The following is a 23,829-nucleotide window of genomic DNA, read 5'->3' as shown; positions in this document are numbered from 1 at the left end:
GTCTTCTGATGGTTCCCTCACTGTGAGAAGCGAAGTTACAGGGAACCAGGCAGAGGGCTTTCTCAGTAGTGACGCCGTCCCTATGGAACACTCTCCCTTCAGATGTAAAGGAAATAAACAACTATCAGACACCTGAAGACACTCCTGTATAGGGAAGTTTTTAATGTTTGATGCTTTATTATGTTTGATATATTCTGTAAGCCACCCAGAATGGCTGGGGAAACCCAGCCAGATGGGTCGGGTGGTATTATTATTATTATTATTATTATCATTATTATTATTATTATTATGTAGGTGCAATGAGATATGAGACAGTGCAGGGCCCATTTTTTTAATGCATTATAAAGTATGGGCGGGCAGATGATTTAAAGTGCAACATATGTCAGTGGGAGGGAACAGCTGGACCTCCAACATACCTGCACATTTGATCTTTCTCTTGGGGTGCTTCCTGCTAGCCTTGAGGAGAAATATCATTAGGGTAAAACATGTGAAGACAGGCTCTGGATTGAGAGGATGTGACCAATAGTAAGTCCAATGGCGGTCAAGAAGGCGGTTTCTGCACATGCAGTAGGGGGAAGTGAGGGGCAGATGGGGATCATGAGCCTGGGATGGTAGCCCATCTAGGAGAAGGAAAACTCTCGATTCTAAAGAAAGGGCTAAGGAGTAAACTCTACACATATCTGGAGTGGAGTCCCTAAGACAGTTAGATGGCAACTACAGCAGCCAAGTTGGTTCCAAACAGATTGCTTTGCTTTCCCTTGGACCACATCAGCAAGGCCAAGAGGAGGGTCTTCTTGTCTGGGCTGCCCAGGATTTCCATAAACACTGTCCAGGCTTGCGTCCCAGAGAAGTCACTTTGGTACTGCTAACACAGCAATTTGACTTCACCCCCAGAGGCCCACTCCATTGTCTTTCAAGACAGATGGATGCCAACAAAACAGCGGCAGGTATCAAGCAGCTGGTCTGCTGTCATTATGTCCATTTTCAGCCAAATGTCTTAAAGCATTCACTTTTTCTACTATGCAAAAGTAGCTTGCTGTTGTGCACTTCTCCAAAGCCTACAGATAGAAAATTATTGCTTATTTTCCAAGGGTTGTATCCAGCTTATGGTCAAAGTAGACCTACTGAAATCAATGAACTGGGCATTGTGCATTGATTTCAATGGATCTATACTGAGTATAAGTTAGTTGGATACAACTCTTCTGAATTACCCATTTGGCAGTCTTATTAATGTCAAAATGGATGCAAAATCAAGAAAAAATTGCTAATAGGTTTGCTGACTATAAATGCTTTCTCCTTAGAAAAGATCCCCTTGAGGAAAAAGTAAACAAATATGGATTAATTGGATTAAAGTGTCAAACTAATCAGTTACATTAATGCAAAGTAAAAGAAGGAAATTAAACTGAAGTTGGGGGTACAAAATAAGCTATGTTCTAGTACAACACACTATGTGGGGCGACCGCAAAGCATGTTCCAAAAAGAAAGCCAGATTGCTTTCTGGCATGCAGTTTGTTGACCATATTACACTAGGTTTTGTAACAACTGCACTGGTTTACAATTTGTTTCTGGGCACCATTCAAGGTGCTGGTTCTTAACTCTAAAGACCAAAATGGTTTGTTGCCAGAGTATCTGAAAGGCCACCTATCTTTTTTAATTTAAGATCACCTTTGGCGGCTTCGCTATTTGTTGTACCAGCAAGAAAGCTAGATTGGTGGAAACATAGGACAGGGTTGTAGCTGTGGTAGTACATTGTCTATGGGATTTTTTGCTCTGCATGACTTTGGCTGGTTTTAAGTGAAATTACTTCCACATTTTTAAAAAGTTAAATCATACTAATCTGCCATGGTATTGTTTCAAAGTTTTGAAGCTAACTTTTTTTCAAATTGTGGATAGTCTCAGGGGTTCTTTGGGGCCAAAAGGCAACTCAGTATTATAAATAAAATAAATTGCTTATCAAGACAGATACCTGATTTACAGTTAGAATAGATACCAGAAGAAAAAAATCTCTTCTACTAGTCTTGACATCAAAGTCTCTGATATAGACAGTTGTCCATGAGTGTCACAAGGAAAACTGTGTGCAGTATTCAATATAGCTCATGTTTGCAATTATTCTTATTTGCACTAAAAGCAAGTGGAAAGGAACCATTTAATACAAACCACACCAGGACAACAGGGATTGCATGTAACATAGTATGTATGTGCATCTAGGCAGAGCTGATTCAGCTTACCAGAGCTACTCTGCATGTAGATCTAAATTTACCCTTTTCCCCACATCCATGCTACTGCTGACCTACACCTATGGTGTGCTCAAAGCAATTTCTGGATTGGACCAGATAAGATTTTGTTCTCAAAAGATACCCCAGTTACAAAGCTGTAGCATTCTTACTTGAATTGCTTGCAACATCCCAACACTTTGATATGTTCTTTCAACTGCTATTGTAATTAAACTACTGTTTTCCTCTAGAGTGAAAACAAATCATCCCAAATACATGCTTATGTCTGGCCAGTGTATTTACAGCATAAAGTTAGAGCCCAATGTTTCAATGCAAGGGAAAGCATGCACCCAGAGTACAAAATACTGTAAAGTTGTACAAAATCAAGGATCAGAGAAGGTGACACTTGAAAGGAGTCATAAAGTTAGTGATTAAAGATGGTGCATCATATTGCATGATAATCTCAGCAGAAACTGTAGACTCAAGAGCAGTGCAATTTAAATGACTGGACATTACTAATTTAGGCTCATTAATTTCAAAGGAACTTCTCTAACTCATTTGACTACAACTTTGCATACTGACAAAATGAAATACTTTCAAAAGCATTGTACTCTAAAATAAGCTATATACATCTCCATGATGACTTACCATCAGAACTTGTAAGTACAAAGTTCTCAGCGTGAGTTTGTCTCTTTCCACCAAAACTTTTGGGAAACCAGTGAAGATCGATGGGATAGATATCATCAGGAAGCTTCGCTACTTGTGTTGTCTCACCATTTAACAAGTTCCATTTAATAATTTGGTGATCATCACTGCATGAATAAAGATCGTCTGCTGTTGTCCAGCCTACACAACTAACCAATTCCTTATGTTTTAACAGAATTAAGGAATTTAAGAATATTGGTACACTTAAATCTTCGTACATATTGGCAAAGACATATATTATTTTTTCTTCATTAAACTTTTTTGAAAACATGAATTACCATAAAAAGTTTTAAACAAAAAAGATGCAAGGGGTTGGTAGAGAGCTCAACAATTATACATACCGATAATACTTTATTTCTTACTTATATTTTCTTTACAGTATTTTTCTTTAAAGGGCTTTGAGATGAAGGGAGAACTCAAAACGTCTATAGAAGTGTTTCTGAAAATTGGGTCTCCAGCTGTTGTTGGACTACAACTCCCATCATCTCCAGCTAGCAGCAGCAGTTTGAGAAACACTGGTCTATAGTGTGCACTTATAGGTTTAACTGGTTTTGCAAGGCCTCTTTAGTTATTATACTATTAGACTTATACAAATCATGAAAATGATAAAGGCTTTTTGAGCACCAAGCTTTAACATCTCCTACAGAAAATCTTCCTAAAAAGGAAGGATAGTATGCTAATAGCAATAGGAGAGGTGTACCTTGTTGCTCGCCCCGGTGGACGCCTCTCAATGACACCTGCTACTCGTCTGTCGTGGATTCATTCCAACAGTACCTGGCCTTAATACACCTGTCCAAGACTTTCAGGTATGAAATATGCAAAGGGATAGATTTTGACCTTCTTTACAAGTGCTCTTAAAAAACAACTGGACCAAGTTCATAAAGGACTAGAAAAGTTGCATCTGCTGGTTGTCTAAGCACTAAGAAACCTGGAATACCTTTGTGGTCCATATAAAGCTGGCTTAAAAATATGATGCTGGCTCTTAGGACTTAGAAATACAGTGGTACCTCTGGTTACGAACTTAATTAGTTCCGGAGATCCATTCTTAACCTGAAACTGTTCTTAACCTGAGGTACCACTTTAGCTAATGGGGTCTCCCGCTGCCACTTTCCTCTGTTTTCCCTTAGTTTGAAAAGGCCCATTATGATTAGCACTAACCAGGAATTACATGCAAACCATTATTTGAAACTATGTTTTTTAGGTAATCCAATTTAGTGCTTATTGGTTTGCCCAACTCAAGACACAACAAACAATATTTTTTATTTTACAAGATTTATAGACTGCTTAATTAAAAAAGGAATTAAATAGTTTACATAAAGTAGTATACAGTGGAACCTCAGGTTGTGAACGTGATCCGTGCGGGAGGCACGTTCGCAACCAGCAGCGCCGCGTCTGCGCACGCGTGGGTTGCAATTCAGCGCTTCTGCGCATGCGCCAAGCACCATTTAGTGCTTCTGTGCATGCGCCGAAAACTGGAAGTAACCCGTTCCAGTACTTCTGGGTTCGGCGGGCAACCCGAAATTGCGTAACCTGAAGCGTCTGTAACCCGAGGTACCACTGTACTAATTAACCAGAAAAGAGAGCAGTGAATATGTGAGCCCATTGTATGTTCTGGGTGGTTTGGAGGCTTAAAATATATTTTAATTCAACCTTTGATGTCTAGTGCAAAGCTTTCTGTGCTTTGTGAGCCAATGGTGTGCCACTCTTGTGCTGCATTGATCATATGTGTAGTACAAGGAACCTGAATATGGGGATACTGTACAGAAGTAAAATTAAATAGCTAGCACTGAAACTGTTTACAATAACTTATCAACCAATAACCTTTTGCATGTCTGAGCATTAGTGACTTTTCCTCACAGATTTAAAAGTTCCATGATAACATCAGTGCATGAACAGGAACTAGATTCTATATGGGCACTTCCTTTTCTTCCACACTTCAATGCAACAGATGCTGTTAAACTTTGCATAATTTTCCTAACTCAAGCAGAAGCAAATACATGGGCAGAAGGATTATTGCCCCTCCTCAAAAACTGTGCTATTTTCTCAGGGAATGTAAGAGTTCTGTTGGATAAGACCAAAACCCTATCTAGTCAACCATCCTGTTTCACAAAGTGGCCAACCAGATGCATCTGGGAAGGCAACAAGAAGATTAGACTGACCATTTGAGAGCATTCACTTTAGTTGTGAACATGTTAATAGTAATTTGTATTTTACAAGTGGGGTGCCACAGTTCCTGATTTATTTATTTTTTAAATTCTCTTACACAGATGGGATTATTCTAATAGCCCTTAAGATGCTGTTCAATGATAAGTCTTCTATCTTCCCTGGCTGCACAACAATATCAATATCCATTTGCTCAAAAACAGTAGGTCTGATGTTACTGCCTGAAACTGGACCGGTTTTCATGTCACAGTAAATGACAGTTAATGGGTTTTTGAGAATGTGCAAACCCTGTTTAACTCTTCTCCTAGGACAAGCAAGAGCAACACAGTGTTGCCTAGCCAAGTGTTATCTGAATCAGGTATCATAGTTTGCTTTCCTTACAACCCTTGGCTGACCATCACTGTTAGTTTGGAACTAACGTGAAGTCGGTGAAGGTCCTGTGTGTCTTGAGGCGGTTGGAGGTTGGATGGCGGCTAACAGATTGAAATTGAATCCTGACAAGACAGAAGCACTGTTTTTGGGGGACAGGAGGCAGGCAGGTGTGGGGGACTCCCTGGTCCTGAATGGGGTAACTGTGCCCCTGAAGGACTAGGTGCGCAGCCTGGGAGTCATTTTGGACTCACAGCTGTCCATGGAGGCACAGGTCAATTCTGTGTCCAGGGCAGCTATCTACCAGCTCCATCTGGTACGCAGGCTGAGAACCTACCTGCCCGTGGACTGTCTCGCCAGAGTGGTGCATGCTCTGGTTATCTCTTGCTTGGACTACTGAAATGTGCTCTATGTGGGGGTACCTTTGAAGGTGACCCAGAAACTAATCCAGAATGCGGCAGGTAGACTGGTGACTGGGAGCGGCTGCCGAGACCACATAACACCAGTCTTGAAAGACCTACATTGGCTCCCAGTACGTTTCTGAGCACAATTCAAAGTGTTGGTGCTGACCTTTAAAGCCCTAAACGGCCTTGGTCCGGTATACCTGAAGGAGCGTCTCCACCCCCATCGTTCTGTCTGGACACTGAGGTCTAGTGCCAAGGGCCCTCTGGTGGTTCCCTCGCTGCGAGAAGCCATGTTACAGGGAACCAGGCAGAGGGCCTTCTCAGTGGTGGCACCTGCCCTGTGGAACGCCCTCCCAGCAGATGTCAAAGAGAAAAACAAGTACCAGACTTTTAAAAGACATCTGAAGGCAGCCTTGTTTAGGGAAACTTTTAAGGCTTAATAGACTATTATATTTTAATATTCTGTTGGAAGCCGCCCAGAGTGGCTAGGGAAACCCAGCCAGATGGGCGGGGTATACATAATAAATTATTATTATATTATTATAAACAAATCACACTGATACCAGGTTTAGACATAACACTAAGCCAGGGATTGTGGTTTGTTGCTCGCATTCACACTAAGGGATCAAATGCAGTTTACCACAATATGTAAACTGGACCATTGTAGGACAAAGTGTATTGTCAAAAATTTTGTGTCTTTCTTACAGGGTTTGAGCTCTGAGAGATACAAAATTTTATTTTGATACATTTGTGATTTTTTTAAAAAACCACATTGTTACAAGCACTGAGAAATATCAGAACATTGTCAGCTATGCCTATGACATAGGTTTGAGATGAACAAAGGATATGTTTTGGTTCCTTCAACAGAGATGTCTTTAATCTCATTATGATTTCTGTTTTTGATCATCCAGTTGCTACATTGATAGAAAAAATCTTCTTGGTTGCACAGTTAATACCTGTAAAACACATACAAAAAAGTAACCTGTACTAAAATATTAATACTCACATTTTAATCAATCATTACCTTCTCTGGCCCAAAGTGGTAATGCAATGTGCTACAGATTTATGCATAAAGATGAGGGAGTGTTTGTATTAACTTTTCAATATAGTCAGATACTTTGGGAAAGCTCTGGACCCATTCCTGGCAATAAAATGCCAAGTTACAAACAACTGTTGGAAGAAAAAATGTTTACAAAAGGTTCTGCAGAAATAATGGACTTTAGAGAACTTCTTCAATTGCCATAACTCCCATTAATGTAAATTAATGGACACTTTCTTATTCACAAGAGAATATGCCATTATGCACAACATATGCCCTCTAACCTCTTGGGATTCCAGCAACATAGATACTACAACCCACCAAGGAGTTACTATGCAAGGATTTAGCAACAGAAGCAGGCCTTGCAATGATTTGCAGTCTTTTGGTTCCTGGCAGTTGACTACACAATATTTGTTTTGAGCCTATTGTGCTTTATTGTTACTGATTTTGTTCTCAATCATTGGCAAAGTTTTAACTGATATTAACTGACCAGACAAAGTAACACCTAGGCAACACAATCCAATGCTTGTTTACTTAGAAATAAGGCCTATTGACTTTAATGTGGCTTACTCTGATATAAGTGTGCAATGAATTGTAGCCTCAGAGTGAAATATAGGTTTCAAATTATAATGAACACATGGATTTTTTTTCCTTGGGGATTTGAAAAGAATGGGAAAAACAGTTCTTTTGTGACATTTTTAGTGCAGAAATAACCTAAAAGTACCTTCCATAATCACAAAGCACCAATGTAGAATAAAATCCTCATTCCTTTTTTCTAAAAAAAGCATGTGCTGAAACAGGGGGACAACCTGTTTTAATTAACATCTTCCATTGGCTTCTATGAAATACTTTACTTTCTCTTACTGATGCTCCACATGTGAGCAGAAATGGCCATGCATAAAGATGGCTTTGCCTATGATTCTAGGACCATTTCATCGACAACGTAACCTCTGCAATCAATCAATCAATCAATCAATCACTGCAGTATGGGAACCAGAAGATTTTGTTTCAAAGGCTACATCTGTACAACAGCAACAACAGCAGCAGCAGCATCTTCCGAACCCCTTTTATTTTCAGGGCTTTGAAAGCAGCTCCCAGTAAAACGGGATTAAAATGAAGGGGAAAGCTTGTCAGGCTTGTAGGCAGGCCTCCCTTCACCCCCCCCCTCCCCGTAAAGTCCACTGTTGCTTTCTATCCCCAGGTTAATAACTCCCGAGAGCTTCAGTGGGGTCACCTCCAAGAAAGCGAGAGAGAGGACTGCAACATTGGAGCCTGGAAAGTAATACGAGAAAGAAAGGCACCGTTGCGTACCTGGCTATAACACATTTTTGCAAAACCTGCGCATACTAAAGACCCCGGAGGTTTCGGCGGCCAGTCACTTGCTGAGTTCTCTGGACCTGACCATTTCCCATTCCCTCGCCCGCCCGCCTCACACCTGCTCCTTCCTTTTTTACCTGTGCAAGGTGAGCACCTGGTCCAAGCGCACAGCGCGCGTACCTCTGAGAGGAACTCGGAGCGCTGAGGCCTCTGCTCCTTGTCTCCGTGCCCGCTTGCCAGTCAGGTATTCCCGCTCCAAGAGCCCTCAGAAGTTCGCCTTTCTGGCCAAAAGCACTCCCTCCCTCCTCAGCGTTGTTGATGCCAACCGTGAGCGGGAAGCCGTTCGGTCTCTATAGCGACTTCCCGCGAGATTTTTCACTCCCCCCACCCCCCGCCCGCGAGGTTTCGTTACACTCCCCTTCCCACCTCAGACCCTCCCAGAGCGTGTGACGCCAGCCGTGACGTCAGGGGGCTGACCTGTCAAATTTGTATTAAATGTATCAATATTTTAATATAGCTATATCTATATACGTATACGTATAAAAATCAGTTTCTCGTTATTCCTCCGCTGTTACTGTATGTTCTATTGGATCTTGTTGCTAGGTGACCGATTCCGCCTGTCCGATTATCCGCGGGAGGGGCTCGGCTCCTTTCCCCTTTTCGTTACATTTGGATATTTTATATTTTAATCCTATGTTCAAAAGCATTCTATACGCACGCACACATATACGGTATACTGTATATTTTTTTGGAGGAATGCTGAGGAAAGCATGACGTGACAACATTCAACCCCCCTTTCCGCTAACTAACGGAAAACAAGATGGCGGCGCGAGAGGGTTTCCCCCCCTCCTTTTTCCTCTCTTCGTTTTTTTCCCCTCCTTTCAAACCTTTGGGAAGCCGGCCCCTTTTTTCATTCCCCAGCGTGCTTTGCGCGTTTCTAACGAATTTCGTTACGAGTTTGCCGTTTGGGCGCCATTTTCGAGTGTAGAAGCCGCCAAGGCTGCAGGCAGGAAAAGGGAGCTTTCTGCAGCTCGCGCCGCTGCTACGTTGGGAGCGCCGTCGGCCCTCGCTCCAGGTTGCCTGTTCTGGGCCGTGGATGGGGACGAAGTACTCTGACTCTGCCTGGTAAGAAGACCTTTTTTGGGGGAAGAACTGTTCTTGCTTTTAGGTTTTTGGAGGAAGAGAGTTTTAAGAAGCTTCCCTCCCTGCGGTTAGAATGGAGGGTGAAACTTCCAGTAAGGTTCATGGACTTGGCTGGTGCTTACTGGTACTTGGGAAACTTGTTCGCTTTAAAAAAATTTTTTTTCTTCAATATTAAAAATAAAACTCCCACAAACTATTCTATGAGGAAAAAGGCGGCAGCCTTCTCTCTCCCCCTCCCCTCCCCAAACCGGCCGCTTTTTCCTTCTCCCCCGCTTTTCCCCCTACCCGCCTCCGTGGGGGTGGGGAGAAAAGCTATATTTGCTGGCGATTTCCGTTGCTATCGGTAAAAGCAAGTTAGTCTCCTTCCATTCGCTCCTTGCACATTTTTTAATTTTTTTATTTTTTTGCTGATTTTGGTATAGGCTGTCAGAGACGATTTATAATCACATTTTTCTTTTAAAAATAGATTCTTTTCCCCCACCGTGATTTTTATAGTCGCCTGAAGGATTTAATTCTTAGCCGTTGGAGCGGTGAAATAGATATTTCCCCTTCCCCCCTCCCGCGAAAAAAATTGACTTCAACTGGTTGCTCTCGGTAAAAAGGCACGTACGCATCGGAGTCTAAGGGGAGGGAGGGCTGGATGATTCCAATGCATTCTTAAAGATCATGCATGCCAAACTACTTATTTTTAAAACTTCTGCGTTCGGTTCACAGCAAAGTTTTTTTTTTAAATTTTCATTTCGCGGCGCTGACCTGATGAGTGATATTTGGCAGTAGTAGGTCTGTAAGTGCTTTTAGTAAAGCACCACTAATTAGACCCCCTTGATTGGAAGCAAGCTACGAAGGGGTGGGGTGCGGGGAGGAGGTGATGGATTTATGAAGGGTAAAAAGCCCGATTCATTTATTAGGGCGCTTAATTTCCCACAATACTTGTGAGATAACGTGCATAAATTAAAACAGCCGTTGCTTTGCAAACCTATTAACGTTTGAAAGCCAACGTCACTTCTTTCAGTCAGATTCCTTTGGACTCCTGGAGGCTATAAATGTCAGTGAAGTATAACTATTACAGTATCTTTCCTGAGTATGCTATTGGCTTAAAGAGAACATTAATAAGCCTATTTAATTATTGGGTGTGGGTAAAATTAATACAAAACAGTCCGCATCCTATATGCATGGGCTGAGATTTTTTATTTGATGTCAGTTATTTGAAGAGGTCTTTTGAACATGATTTTAATAAACCTTGATTATGAGAAGCAAATTAACATCTCCCCTTTCAGTCCCCCCCCCTACGTTATATACTTAAATATGAGCTTTCTTGAATTACTCTCTAGTCAGGTACCAGTAAAAAAAGGTTGTCCTCATTTCAAGTTTTACAGTTATCTTCATTGGAATAAAAAAATGAGAACACATCTTGTTAAGGACTCTATTAAATTATTTAAGCAATACTAGACTAATTCTTGAGTCTTGAACCTGAAGAGAATCCTTTAAAAATAATTCAAATAAAGGGCTGGAGATTACATTTCTTTATTGTAAAGTGATTTCTGCATTTAAGGAGATTACACCTGTTAATTCTGGTTAATAAAATAGGCAATATTTTTGTTTTCTATTAAATTAGTTAACTTTATAATATATTGAGTTAATATGACAGTTGTAAATTGTCACTTACAGTGGAGAATGGGAGGAGAGGTACTACATACTTGTCATAATAGCTTGCCAAATTGCAAAATTAACCCACATTTTAGATTAATATTAGGCACTGGACACACAACTTTATCATTTTTAATGTAATATTTAGGTCATTGGGATTTTTTCATTTGCATTAACAAAGACGATAACAGGGCTTCTGTAGTTTGGTTGTTTGGAATCGGAACTGAAATCATGCCAAGAAAAAGAGCTAAAATATCTACAGCAGCCCATCACAAAGGCAATGAACCCTTGGATGACTCCTTCAGTGATGGGGAACCTGAAAAAGAAGCCAATATGCACACCCCTGAAGTACCTCAGCAAGGTCAGTTTCTCTTCATCTTTATATATTTGGCTCATAAACTTGGACGTGGAGGTGTCCTGCTTAGAAGCTAGGATAAGTCCAATTTTGCCTTTAACTCTGTGATGTTTTCCACATTAGTTATAAATGTTTCAGGTTAATGTGGTGTTAGAGGCAGTATCTGTCTTATTCCTAGTGTTTAGCCTGTACTCCTTATATTGTGCCAGAAAAGCAAGAAATGATTTAAACAGATATAATTTTGAGGTGGTGTGAGAGTAGTTGTTTGCATCTTGTGTGTCCTTAGGCAAGTACTGTGTATATTTTAAACATGTTTGAGCTTTGCATCTTGTACTGAGAACGTCTGCATTGAAACGAAGCAGTAGGCCACATAATACAGTACATTGGTCATCAGACATTTAGGATTTTATTGGTGAATGGGTTAATAACTGAAAAGTGACACCAACAAATTATTCAAAGAAAACGTTGCCTCAATGAGTTAAAAAATTGTTCTACGTCTTCTTGAAATCTAAGTGGCCAGTTTTCTCTGTGTGTGACAAACTTCCTGTCTTTGAGGAATAGTGCTGTTGCTGTCATTACAGCTTGCAGGGCATTGTGCGGAGATCCTCAGACCACCTCCTTTACAGTGTACGTAAGCTCTGAGCATGCCTGAAAATGCAAGTCTGTAGAAAAAGTTGTTTTCTTTGGATTTGTATGGATGAAAGACTCTTAGTGCCAGCATATTACTTTGAAAATGTTGTGGCTTTAAAGTACAGTTCTAGTGGTAGAATAAGTTTGCTTGTAAATGGAAGCAACGTTCTAGATCCTTTTCCTAGTAATTCAGCCTGTGGATAGAAATGTGTTGATTCTTGTATAGTAACGGTGTTACTGGAAGGGGGGATTCTTCTGTTTTTACTACAGAGTTGAAATATTTGTAGGTGTATGTAGTCATTAAGTTCGCGTGTCTTTCTGCTTTTGTTTGGAAATTTCTAGCAGTCTCAGACGGAGCAGTCTCAGACGGAGTAGTTGACAATCGCAGTTTAGAAGAGATTTTGAGTAGCATCTCTCCTCCCCCACCTCCAGCAATGACCAATGAAGCTGGAGCTCCTCGTCTCATGATAACTCACATTGTAAACCAGAACTTCAAATCTTATGCTGGGGAGAAAATTCTAGGACCGTTTCATAAGGTATCTTTCTTTTTTAAGTGACTTCTAAGTTGAGGCAAGACTCTCTTTTGACTTAGCTGCTCTTAGTAAAGTGAAAATTACAGATTGCTAAGTAACATGGGGGCGCTTTAAATAAAAGAATGTGAATTACTATTGACTGTACTTCTGTTTTCAAGATCTTGCTTTCTGTGGAATTCAAGCAGCTAGAAAAGGATGCATCTTTTTCTATTATGAATAATTATCAATAATTCACTTATACAATACGAGTCTATGTTAATTTGAAAACATATTGATACCCTTCAAGTAGCTAATTATAAACATGTTTCTTTGTAACATTTTGCTTGCTGAGTGCAGCTCATTTTGCAGAGTTCACAGGATAAAACTTCAGAAATTTGAGCTAATAGGAGGTGTCTTTGAATAGGTTGTACTTTTTACCGTTGGCTGTAAAAACTAATCTTTCCAGTAGTTCACAATTTCCTGCACTAGGTGTAATGATATTTTAAACTGTCTACAACGCAAAGAAGCATAATTGCTAGTGGTTATTAAAGTGGAGTGCTTTCTTTTTTCTATTATGCAGCGTTTTTCTTGCATTATTGGACCAAATGGCAGTGGAAAGTCCAATGTGATCGATTCTATGCTCTTTGTTTTTGGTTATCGAGCACAAAAAATAAGATCCAAAAAACTTTCAGTTCTGATCCATAATTCTGATGAGCATAGTGATATTCAAAGTTGCACAGTAGAAGTTCATTTTCAAAAGATCATTGACAAGGTATGTTTTACTTTTGTTAAAGTTGGGGAAAGTTTATCATATAATGTCCTATTTCATTTTATTGAAACATTGTGCCTTTCTAGTTCTCTGTGTTAGAGTTCTGAAAGGTATTTGATATACTTAAAATCCAATTCTGTGCATGTTTACTCAGAAGTAGGTGCCACTGTTTATTGGGGCTTAGTCCCAAATAAGTGTGCATAGGACTGCAGCAGTGGAGTTCCATTTCTGCTTCATAAGTATATTTAACTTCAAAAGTATTCTTGTCTGCACATATTACTTACGGCAATGTAAAGCTTATTCTGGTTTCAGTTTAAAGTATATTTATGCTAGATATGCATATTACAGGAACTGCTGTAGAACTGAAAAGGTTTCAGGCTAGCTACAGGGTTGTGTGTGGTGTATATGTAAACTATAAATGTGCTCTGAAAGACCACCTTAAAGTCATCATCCTTCCAATATCAACATACACTGACTTAAAATAAATTTTTAAACTAATTTTTGGTATGGTTTATTATAAATTACAAACCTGTAGACATATCTTTAAACATATCTGTTCAAAATTACATGATTTGCAAATTTTTTATATTTCCCCTTTCACAAGGGAAATAAATTAAAAAATTGTTCAGTAGCACCTTAGAGAACCAACTAAGTTTGTTCTGGGTATAAGCTTTCGTGTGCATGCACACTTCTTCATATACACTGAAACAGAAGTCACTAGACCCTTATACAAGGGTTAGTGTTAAACTAAAATCAAATCATTTTTCTTGCTTTTCAAATTTGTGTGTGGGTAATATGTTAAAATTGGACAAAAATGCACATCCGTGTGCATTTTTAAAAATAACCCCAATTAGCTCAATAAAACATTACCAGGTTAACTGTCCAAATAGTAAAACCAGGAGGGGGATTCTTCGTACACAACTGGGGATGCTGTTGTGGCTGTGTGTGGTGTTTTTTTTAATTGTCAGCATTGGTGGTGTAATGAGCTGAAAAATAATATTTTAAAATATATATTGAAACACTATCCTTCTAAATTAATATTCATCTAAAATAGAAATAATATTTCATTAAAGCCAGCCACATACAGTCATATCTAATCTTCCATTTATGCTTTTTTAAACAATAAAGCACTTTTCCATAAGTAATTTTTCTGTGGAATTTCATTGGAACAAATTTAAGCTCTCAAGGAATTAGGCTAACAATTAGGAGGACAAACAATTTAAAAATATATTTTGTGGGATAACATTTCATAGAAAAATATTTTTGCATTTTTTGAATATGGATTAAAACATTGTATGTGTGGCTTGTCAAGGATCTGCTTAAGTCCATGCTTAATAATTTGTCTATATTTTTAGGATTTTTTTAATAAAAAAGATGCTGTATTCCCAGTGTTTTAAAACTGCCTCTTTAAAATGGTTAACCTTGGGTACTGAAGGTTTTGTTTGTTGAAAACTGGGAGTAACTTCTTTGAACTGATAGGAAACTGCTTTGCAAGTTGACAGGAAGAAGATAGGAGAAGGGTATCTGTTCTACAATATGGTGGTAGGCAAAAGACTAAGGCTACAATTCTATTCACAGATATTTTGGAGTATCCTACTGAACTGTGTTGTGATTGCATGTTTTCTCAGAAGTAAATATTAGTCTGCACATTAAGTTGTTGAAATCATATCCTACTAAATTTAGAAAAAATGGAGAGGTTCTGTGTTTCCAAGACATTATCTGACAGCAAAAATGCTGGCATGACTAATAAAGTGCATATGTTAAAAGATTTATTATGAGTTTTAATGTCAGAGTTAACTAGGATATAACAGATTTTTGAAAATAAATTATTTAATTTTGAAATCTTGGGTAGACCTGTGGCTTAAAAGTAACAATTGTTTTTCTGGGTTTGTTTTCCTTCAAAACAGGAAGGGGACGATTATGAAGTCATTCCCAACAGCAATTTCTATGTCTCCAGAACAGCCTACAAAGACAATTCTTCTGTGTACCATATCAGTGGGAAGAAATCAACATTTAAAGATGTTGGGTTTCTACTTCGAAGTCATGGAATTGACCTAGATCATAATAGGTTCTTGATTTTACAGGTAATTCTTTGAATAATATTGTTACTAAATTATTATTTTTCTAACCGCATTAGTTTAGGTATATCGGAGTAAGTCTTGTGTTCCAGAAACCTTACAGTACTCTAGCAGCACATCATGATTTGTATGTCATAGTAAATATGCAAGTCATTATATGCTGCTTTAGAATTTTAAGGAAAATAATCTTTTCTGGTATTTGGGGTTTTTTTGTGTTGTAGGCAGACAAGTGAGTAGAACAATTGTTATACTTGTTCCGCCCTAGCAGCACGTAAATATTGGTGTAGTGAAGATGATCTTAACCCCAATATTATTGTGCTGCTTAAGCGTAGCAGGGATTGAGCAACATTGTTGTTTCTTTCTGTCCTACATGCCATGTTAATTCAGTACTGAAATGTATAGATATTAACTACAGTACATGGTTGAAATGAACATTGCCATTTTCCTTTGACATCTTTCTAGCCTCAGAAGCATGAATAGATACAAAATTAACCAAATCATGCACTCTGAAAGATCGAATTTCATCATTTACAAATAGTTCAAATTTTCACGATATTGTATGATGGGACCATTTATAACTGGATTTAACAACAAATATTCACTACTCATGCTAGTTAAATAAAAGTTTCATATGTGACACAAACAATTCCTCTTCTGGGAGAAAATTGGTGTAACTTGATATTTGCTAATTTCCACTTTCTGTTTCATGATTATGGCTGAATCCCCACACTAATCACCAGGGAAAGACTTTTGTAAGAAACCTAGCTTTTTGTTACAATTATATATATAGTAATATAAAGTACAAGTAAAATTTAAGTTCAGTTAAATGTACAAGTACTGACATACTCAAAACCTTTTTCTTCAATGATAACTTATTGTGATAGCATGGAATCTTAAGAACAAGTACAAAGTACAGATTTTATTTGGAATTCATTCAGAAAATGTCGGGATACTATAGAAGGGCAAGCACTGGAAGTTATAAAGGTTGTGGAAGGGTTGGTCTTCTGTACAATACCAGCAAGCTTTGGGAATGTTCTTTGACATATATGTTGGCGGCACTTGTGTGGCCTGGGTGCCGTTTGAAGCATGGGCTATAGCTCTGCCTACAAGCACTCTGATGTAAACATGTACTGTATGCTTAAAGGGTATGGTCTCATATATGTATGGATACATGCAGTGTTAAAAACTCATATACAGTGGTGCCTCGCAAGACGAAATTAATCCGTTCCGCGAGTTTCTTCGTATAGCGGTTTTTTTCGTCTTGCGAAGCAACCCTTTTAGCGGATTAGCAGCTAAAAGGCTATTAGCGGCTTAGAAAAAGGGGGGGAGAAGCAAAAAAAAATCGGAACACTCGCAAGACGTTTTCGTCTTGCAAAGCAAGCCCATAGGGGAAATCGTCTTGCGAAGTAGCTAAATAACGGAAAACCCTTTCGTCTAGCGGGTTTTCCGTCTTGCGAGGCATTTGTCTTGCGGGGCACCACTGTAAGCTAATTGACAGATGGCACCTTAAACCTTGGTTACGATTGCCACAACAGAACGTCTAGGTGCCATTCTCCACCCCACCAGTGAAGTTTGTTGTTATTAATTTCATTTCTTAACTTCTTTCTCTTCTAAAGAAAATTTCTCAGTGCGGCTTACAGCACATTAGAAAATCAAATAAAACAACCCAGAATAAAACAAATTCAAGGTTGGGTTGAAGGAAAATATTTCAGATCCTTTTCTAAGGGACCTTTTGCTTTCCTTGTATTTATTCACCTGTTTAATATATATATATCTGCCCCATAGCAGAAGTACTGTAGAAAGCCAGTGTGGTATAGTGGTTAGAGTGTTTGACTAGGACCTGAGAGATCAGGGTTCAAATTCCCACTCTGTCATGAAGCTCACTGGGTGACCTTGGGCCAGTCACAACCTCTTAGCCTACCTCCTAGGGTCGTTGTAGGGATTAATTTTAGAGGAGGGTGAACCATGTACTGCTTGAAGAAAAAGGTGGGATATAAATGCAGTAAATAAGCTCTTCTGCTTAAGAAAGCTGAAGAGGCCAGCCAGAAGGTAATGTCAGTTGCCAACCTGGCATCCAGAGATCTTTATGTGGTTGTAATTGGATTTGCGCCAGTCACAAACACACCTGGCACCTGGGGGATTTCTAGCACTGGATACAAGAATTTGTTTAGATTTGTTTGTTGCTTCCTTTTTTACCATATTCAGACAGGATCAGATTTTAATTTCATTGAACTTTGAAGAAATCAGACTGGTTTTATAGTTAAGAATAAGAAACCGTAACCTTGTGTGGAATTATAGTAGCTGGATAAATGAATGCTCATTCCTCCAATATTTGCACAACTTTCATTTAGCATTTTTTAAAAATGTACTTCATTTAATTGGTTACTTATTCATTGTGTCATAATGGGAATGCATCATAATGGGAAGGTATGCTTCTCAGAATTGTTGAAATCAATGAATGAGTGTCATCAGCATGCACATTTTATAAGATTAATAATAGTTACTTCCTTCCCTTCAAAAAATAATAAATACTGTTTTCACAATTAGTTGTGTTATATGCTAAAAGACCCTATTTTTAATGCCCCAGGTTAAATAATGTACAGATTTATTACCATATTCCAGCTCTTTGAATTATTTGTATTATATAAAGAGGCCTTATTTTCTAAGCACCCATACCTTTATAACTTAAGATAACCTGTATGATTGGTTGGCAAGCTACATCCTTGAATGGTATTATTGTTTTCATTGGACAACTGAGTAATTGAAATGTTGCTTATATCTGATTTTGTAAGTGATAATATGTACTATTTCTGTGCTAGTTTCTTTCCTTCTATTTCTCAAGTTCAAAAATGGGATATAACTAAATGTAAAACTAAACTAAGTTGATTTTCTGAAGCTTTTTGTATAGTAATTTCTAGAACATTTGAAGGCAAGTGGTTTGAATTTAAATTTAGACAATTTAATTAAGAAAATTCCTAATCTTAAATCAAGTTTTGATTTGTAGTTTAGATACTTCTTAGACCAATCTACACACTAAGGACCTAACTATAGGCTAACTTATTTTAACCTCTATGTAGAACTAATATATTTATCTGAAAGATACAGTGGTGCCTCGCAAGACGAAAAGAATCCGTTCTGTGATTCTCTTCGTCTAGCGGTTTTTTTGTCTTGCGAAGCAAGCCCATTGAAGGATTAGCGGCTTATCTGCTGATCGGATCAGCTGACAAGCGGCTTAGAAAAAGGGGGGGGAGGAGAAAAAAACCCAGCAGGAACTCGCAAGACATTTTTTCGTCTTGCGAAGCAAGCCCATAGGAAATTCGTTTTGCGAAGCACCTCCAAAACGGAAAACCCTTTCGTCTAGTGAGTTTTCCGTCTTGCGAGGCATTCGTCTTGCGGGGCACCACTGTAGTACCATCATTAATAAATATTTAGGTAGTGGTTTGGCAGAACGGAAGGCAGTCAAGCTTGTTTACCCAATACCCTGCTCACCCTCTCAGGTTTCACACTGTCAGGGCAGAAGTAAGAGCAGAGCAGTGCTCTTGTGTTCATACATCTTCAGTTTTGTGTTGGATTTTGGCTTTTTTACAGTTTTCTTCTACAGTGGTACCACGGGTTACATACGCTTCAGCTTACAGACTCCGCTAACCCAGAAATAGTACCTCGGGTTAAGAACTTTGCTTCAGGATGAGAACAGAAATCGCGCGGTGGCGGCGCGGCAGCAGTGGGAGGCCCCATTAGCTAAAGTGGTACTTCAGGTTAAGAACAGTTCTAGGTTAAGAACGGACCTCCGGAACGAATTCAGTACATAACCAGAGGTACCACTGTATTGGAAACAGTTGAAACAAAATTGACAACACTAACTCTAGGTCTAGTGTAGCTTGCTTCCTGATTTGGGGGCATGTCAGGGACTAGGAAGACTTTAGATCCATGCCTTCCCTTGCTCTATCTCTGGCACTCCCCCTTTTCGGCCTTACTGATGTTGGAGCTCTAACATTGGTAGGGCAAGGCCACAAGTTTCCAGTCAGAGCTCCCTCTCTGAGGTTGTACCTCTCACTTAGAGTAGGAGTTTTAATGGTTCTTATAGTCCAGGCATGTCCAAAGTCCATTTTCAGTGGCTCAACAATCCAAAAAAAGGTCAACAACTGTGGTTGGCCCTTTGGTCTGCCCTCACGACCCTTCACTTCATCAAATCTGGCCCTCTTTGAAAAAAGTTTGGACACCACTGCTATAGTCCCTGGGACTCTTCTTCAGGGACCATAGGATTGCAGGGCCTATCTCTTAGAAAAAAGTTATATGAAGTTATATGTTTATTTAACTAATAACTTACCCTTTTCTCAAAATTTTGTGCCACACTGTAGTAATAGTGTGTAACTAGAAGTTAGTGATGCACAATATACTAAAGAATTGGTTATTATTTTTTATTTTAAACTATTCCCCCCCCCCTTTCAGGGCCATTCTGTATACCTTCAAAGAAACTGAGCAAGAACATTTACTTGCAGGTTAAATGGTACTAAATGGCAATGTGGCTCAGAAGGATGGGTTTATAGTTGAATAGTATTTGTCCATCTCATGCAAAACTAATTTTCATGTGTGGTTGGTAGGTAGAGACATAAAAAGGGGATGTTTTTAATGTGTTGGCCTATCAGGATGCTTAGCCCATTTGGACTCCACTTCAGGCAGCAAACTATATTGGGCTGGCTCTACATGAACATTCATTGCAGATGACAGAACCCAAGAGAGTTCAAAGGAGGTCTCTGTTCCTGCATGTGGGGTGGGTATCACTAACTTTACTTTCTAGCTAACATGCTTTCCCAGCTGTGGACTGATGCACTAGAGCAGTGTTCCCCAACCTTGGGCCTCCAGCTGTTTTTGGACTACAACTCCCATCATCTCTCGCTAGCAAGACCAGCGGTCAAGGATGATGGGAATTGTAGTCCAAAAACAGCTGGAAGCCCAAGGTTGGGGAACACTGCTCTAGAGGACCCCATGGGACTTTTTTGTATGGGGCAGTAAAGGGCGGAGGCTGACCATGTTGCACAAGTGGTGAGCCACAGAAATGACTATGAATACCTGTTCTTAAACAAGCAGCATAAGTTTAATGCACAAGATGACCCCTGTGGGTATGGCATCTGCTATGACTTGCTAGCCTTTGGCTACCAGTTTTGGACTCATAAGAAATTTTAGCTGGAATCCAGAGATCCCCATGCATAAGTGGAAAGGGCTTCCACTGGGAGAAGGATTGCCTATTCTACCATGTGCAGCTCTTCACTTAATGTTGAAGCTCACTGTTAACTGCCCCCTCCATGTTCAGCGGGTGTGAAGTATATCAGAGTTTAGGTGTGCCTGAAAAAAAATCTGCAAGCAATCCTTTGGATCCCAGCCAAAATATGTGAATGTAAAGATGTAATTATAGTTCTTGACCTCAGCAGCTAGTTGTTTTTTCTCATGGTTCTTCCTTCACATAGAATAGCAGTTTTATACACAAACTGTTTGATACTGTGTCACATGATCTATATGGAGAGGGTTCTGGATTCTAGCTTATAGCTAACTTGGTTCCATTTACTTCAGTGAGTCTTGGATGCAACTGTCAGTTTTATTATAATTTTAGGTTTGTCTTATATTCATCTTTTCTTTCCCAGTTTATATAAAAAGATAAGTTATATTTTATTTGTCTACTATCCATGATACTTGAAGGAAAAATGTTGTTAGCAGTTAATCTGCAGCATCCTTGCTCAGCTAAAAATAATCAATTTTAAAATACGTAGTAAATTTTACAAATAATTTTAATAATATTTTGATTACATTTTAAATGCATTTTTTTCTTGAAAATCATCATAGGTTTGAAAACTTTGAAAATATTTTTAATTGTCTGCATTTTAAAAGAAAGAACAACTTTACAGTTGCATGATTCAGCCAAATTCATCATTTTAATTCCCTGGTTCTTATAGTTAGTTAAACTTTCCCCCTTAGAAATTAGTGACACCTAAAAAATGCTTAACATTTAACTGGATGAGGCTCAAATGTATTTGCTAAACACCACCACACTATTTTATAAGTTTAGCTTCAATGTATAACTTATACCAGTTATTTGTAGTATTACTCTGCTATGATTTTTTGGGGGGGGAAATGCCATTATTCTTGCTTTAAAATCACACAAGTTCCTAAATCTGCACATCACAAATTGAATTTACTTTGTACACAATGCAGCTTTTAACAACAACCTAATTTCTTAAAACTGGTAAAAGACAAAACTCTGAAGTATGTCAGGGTGTACTCAGATCAATTTCCAAAATATTGCATGTTTATGGTATAATTTAAAAGTAGAGGATTTATGGTTTTGCATGTGGTCAGTTTTTAAATTTTGTATGATGTATGCTAACATCTATTACTGAAACCAAACAAAACTTATGAAAAATCTGCCACAGTTGAATAATTGCAGCAACAACAAAAACTTGAGTTTTCCTGACAATTATTTGTAGCTTGTATGCCTGATTTTAAAAAATTACACAAGCAGTAAAATATTGTTCCTATCGACTATTACACTTTCATTTATTTTTTGAACATATAGTACAGAGACTGTAATGGATAGCTCTTACAAGTCTATCAACAGATCTCTTAATCATTTATGTGGGATAGTGGTTGCTTTCATTGTTTCCTTCTCAAAATTACTATAAAGGCATATTGGAGCTTGTGCAGTTTAAGCATAGTCAAGTCATACTAACATGCTTTATTTCAATGAAAGTATTGAGCACTTTCTTAAGTCTCTCCCAGTGAAAGCAAATATATTTTTAACGGTGCAATTCTATACATGGCTACTCAAAAGCAAGTCCTACTTAATTCAGTTGAGGCTTATTCTGAGGAAACTGGGTATAGGTTTGCAGCCTAAAATACTGCACTGTGGAGTGTCTACACATTTTAAAATATATTGTAACTGGTTTTAGTATTTTTATTGTATCTGTAAGTTTCTTTGAATCATTTGAGTAAAGTGACTAATAAAATAGCAAAAATAATGATTTTAAAACAACCTGTTTGATTTGCATTTCATAGAACATAATATCCAGAATGTTAAAAAACAGTATTCAGTAATATTTCAGTAAAACTTATTTGGTGTGTATTGGTTACCCAGAGAAGTGTTTTGCTGTTGAATCTGAAGGTTGTGTCATGGTTCCCCCCTCCCTTTTTTCTGTATTTTAAAAATAGTGAAAATGAGTATTAAGGATTTCTTTGCGCATGCGCTCTCTTTGTGTGTGTGTGTGTGTACACACACATACATACATACACCAAATCAAAATAAAATATAGAAGTTGAATAAAATTCATGCAAAAATACAGTCATGTATGGTTTATTAAATTATTCTTTAGTCATTGTTTCCTTTTTTAATAAAACATAACTTTATTTTTTTAAAAACTAGAAGTAGTATCCATATTAGTAAAATCCATTGTGTAAATGGTAGCTCTTTATTTTAATGATTATATTGATGTTTGAGGTGATTATAACAGTGTTATGCATGCAATAGTTTGTTTTTATAATACAAAAATGCAAATAGCTTTGCCAGCTGAAATCAACAAGTCCCTGTCAGAAGAGTAGTGAAAAAGGCTATTTAACACTTAATGAAATATTAAAATAATGTCAGGTGAAAGTCCCCAGTGTGGATAATTTTTATGAGGGTTTTCTTTTTGCACTTCTAATATAACATATCTAAAGTCCATACTGATTTCTTTATATAATAATTAAAATACTGATTTTCAGCTAAGTTGGGTCCACATTTATGTATTGCATAAATAATAGTGTATTTATTATTTTAGAAAATTGTACATCATATGTTTTAATAAATAAATTACTGTTTGTGTATGACTTGAGCTGCACTGAGAGAGTGGCTGGAAATCAATTGCATACGTAAGTGTATTTTATTTTAAAATCTGGATCTTTTCTTTGTCTATACTTTGTATTCAAGTGCCCAGAATTTTATTTTAAAAAGTGCTGGATTCAGTGTCTTTCAATTTCTATGAGTTGGATATAAAATTTGTTGGTTGGTATTAGCTAATACTCATGGTTTCAGTAGAGAACAGGTTGTAGAGCTCAGGTAGTTTTGTCATTTCCCAGGTGGACTCTTGATTCTGATGAGTTATTAGATGATTTTTCCTGAAGCTTAGTGCCTCAGTTCAACCCCACAATAATAAACGTAAGTGTGCTGTTGGGCTATATTTAGAATACTTTTCCTTTTTAAAAAGGTGGCTATTCTACCATTTTTATTTTTATGTAAGAGAACCTCTGTTTGATACAAGCTCAATATATTGTAAGTGTAGTTCACATGTTCATGCTATGTTCAGATGGTCTTTTTAAAAAAATAAAGCTCCGAGTTCAAAACTCTATGTTACAATGAATTTTTAAAACTAAAAGACTTTATCCACCCATCCTTGGCACGTGAATGAAGCTGATGGAGAAATGATGTCCATTGCTATTTTGCTGTTCTCTGAGGATTCTG

The 23,829-nt window shown here is 38.2% G+C and overlaps 2 protein-coding genes across 5 annotated transcripts in view; one reads left to right on the top strand and one right to left on the bottom strand.

The window, feature by feature from the left end:
- The window catches only part of IFT80 (intraflagellar transport 80), a 72,828-nt gene extending 64,225 nt beyond the window's left edge, over nt 1-8,603 (bottom strand). The window contains exons 1-3 of one of the 2 annotated variants that reach the window (XM_081190174.1): nt 8,348-8,603; nt 6,708-6,810; nt 2,862-3,088 (exon numbers count right to left, since the gene is read on the bottom strand). In XM_081190174.1, the coding sequence (XP_081046300.1) occupies nt 2,862-3,088; nt 6,708-6,739 (259 nt within the window). In that variant the 5' untranslated portion in view covers nt 6,740-6,810; nt 8,348-8,603. The remainder of the gene's footprint in view (nt 1-2,861; nt 3,089-6,707; nt 6,811-8,347) is intronic. The other variant, XM_081190175.1, reaches the window with a different exon arrangement.
- A 440-nt stretch (nt 8,604-9,043) lies between these two features.
- The window catches only part of SMC4 (structural maintenance of chromosomes 4), a 41,830-nt gene continuing 27,044 nt past the window's right edge, over nt 9,044-23,829 (top strand). Inside the window, exons 1-5 of one of the 3 annotated variants that reach the window (XM_081189978.1) lie at nt 9,044-9,335; nt 11,149-11,361; nt 12,346-12,521; nt 13,078-13,269; nt 15,174-15,350. In XM_081189978.1, the coding sequence (XP_081046104.1) occupies nt 11,232-11,361; nt 12,346-12,521; nt 13,078-13,269; nt 15,174-15,350 (675 nt within the window). In that variant the 5' untranslated portion in view covers nt 9,044-9,335; nt 11,149-11,231. Of the gene's footprint in view, nt 9,336-11,148; nt 11,362-12,342; nt 12,522-13,077; nt 13,270-15,173; nt 15,351-23,829 lie in introns of all 3 variants that reach the window. The other 2 variants (XM_081189977.1, XM_081189976.1) reach the window with 2 other exon arrangements.

Source organism: Podarcis bocagei (genome assembly GCF_964188305.1).
Source record: "Podarcis bocagei genome assembly, chromosome: 4".
Taxonomy (NCBI): domain Eukaryota; kingdom Metazoa; phylum Chordata; class Lepidosauria; order Squamata; family Lacertidae; genus Podarcis; species Podarcis bocagei.
This window is presented reverse-complemented; position numbering and strand designations above follow the sequence as displayed.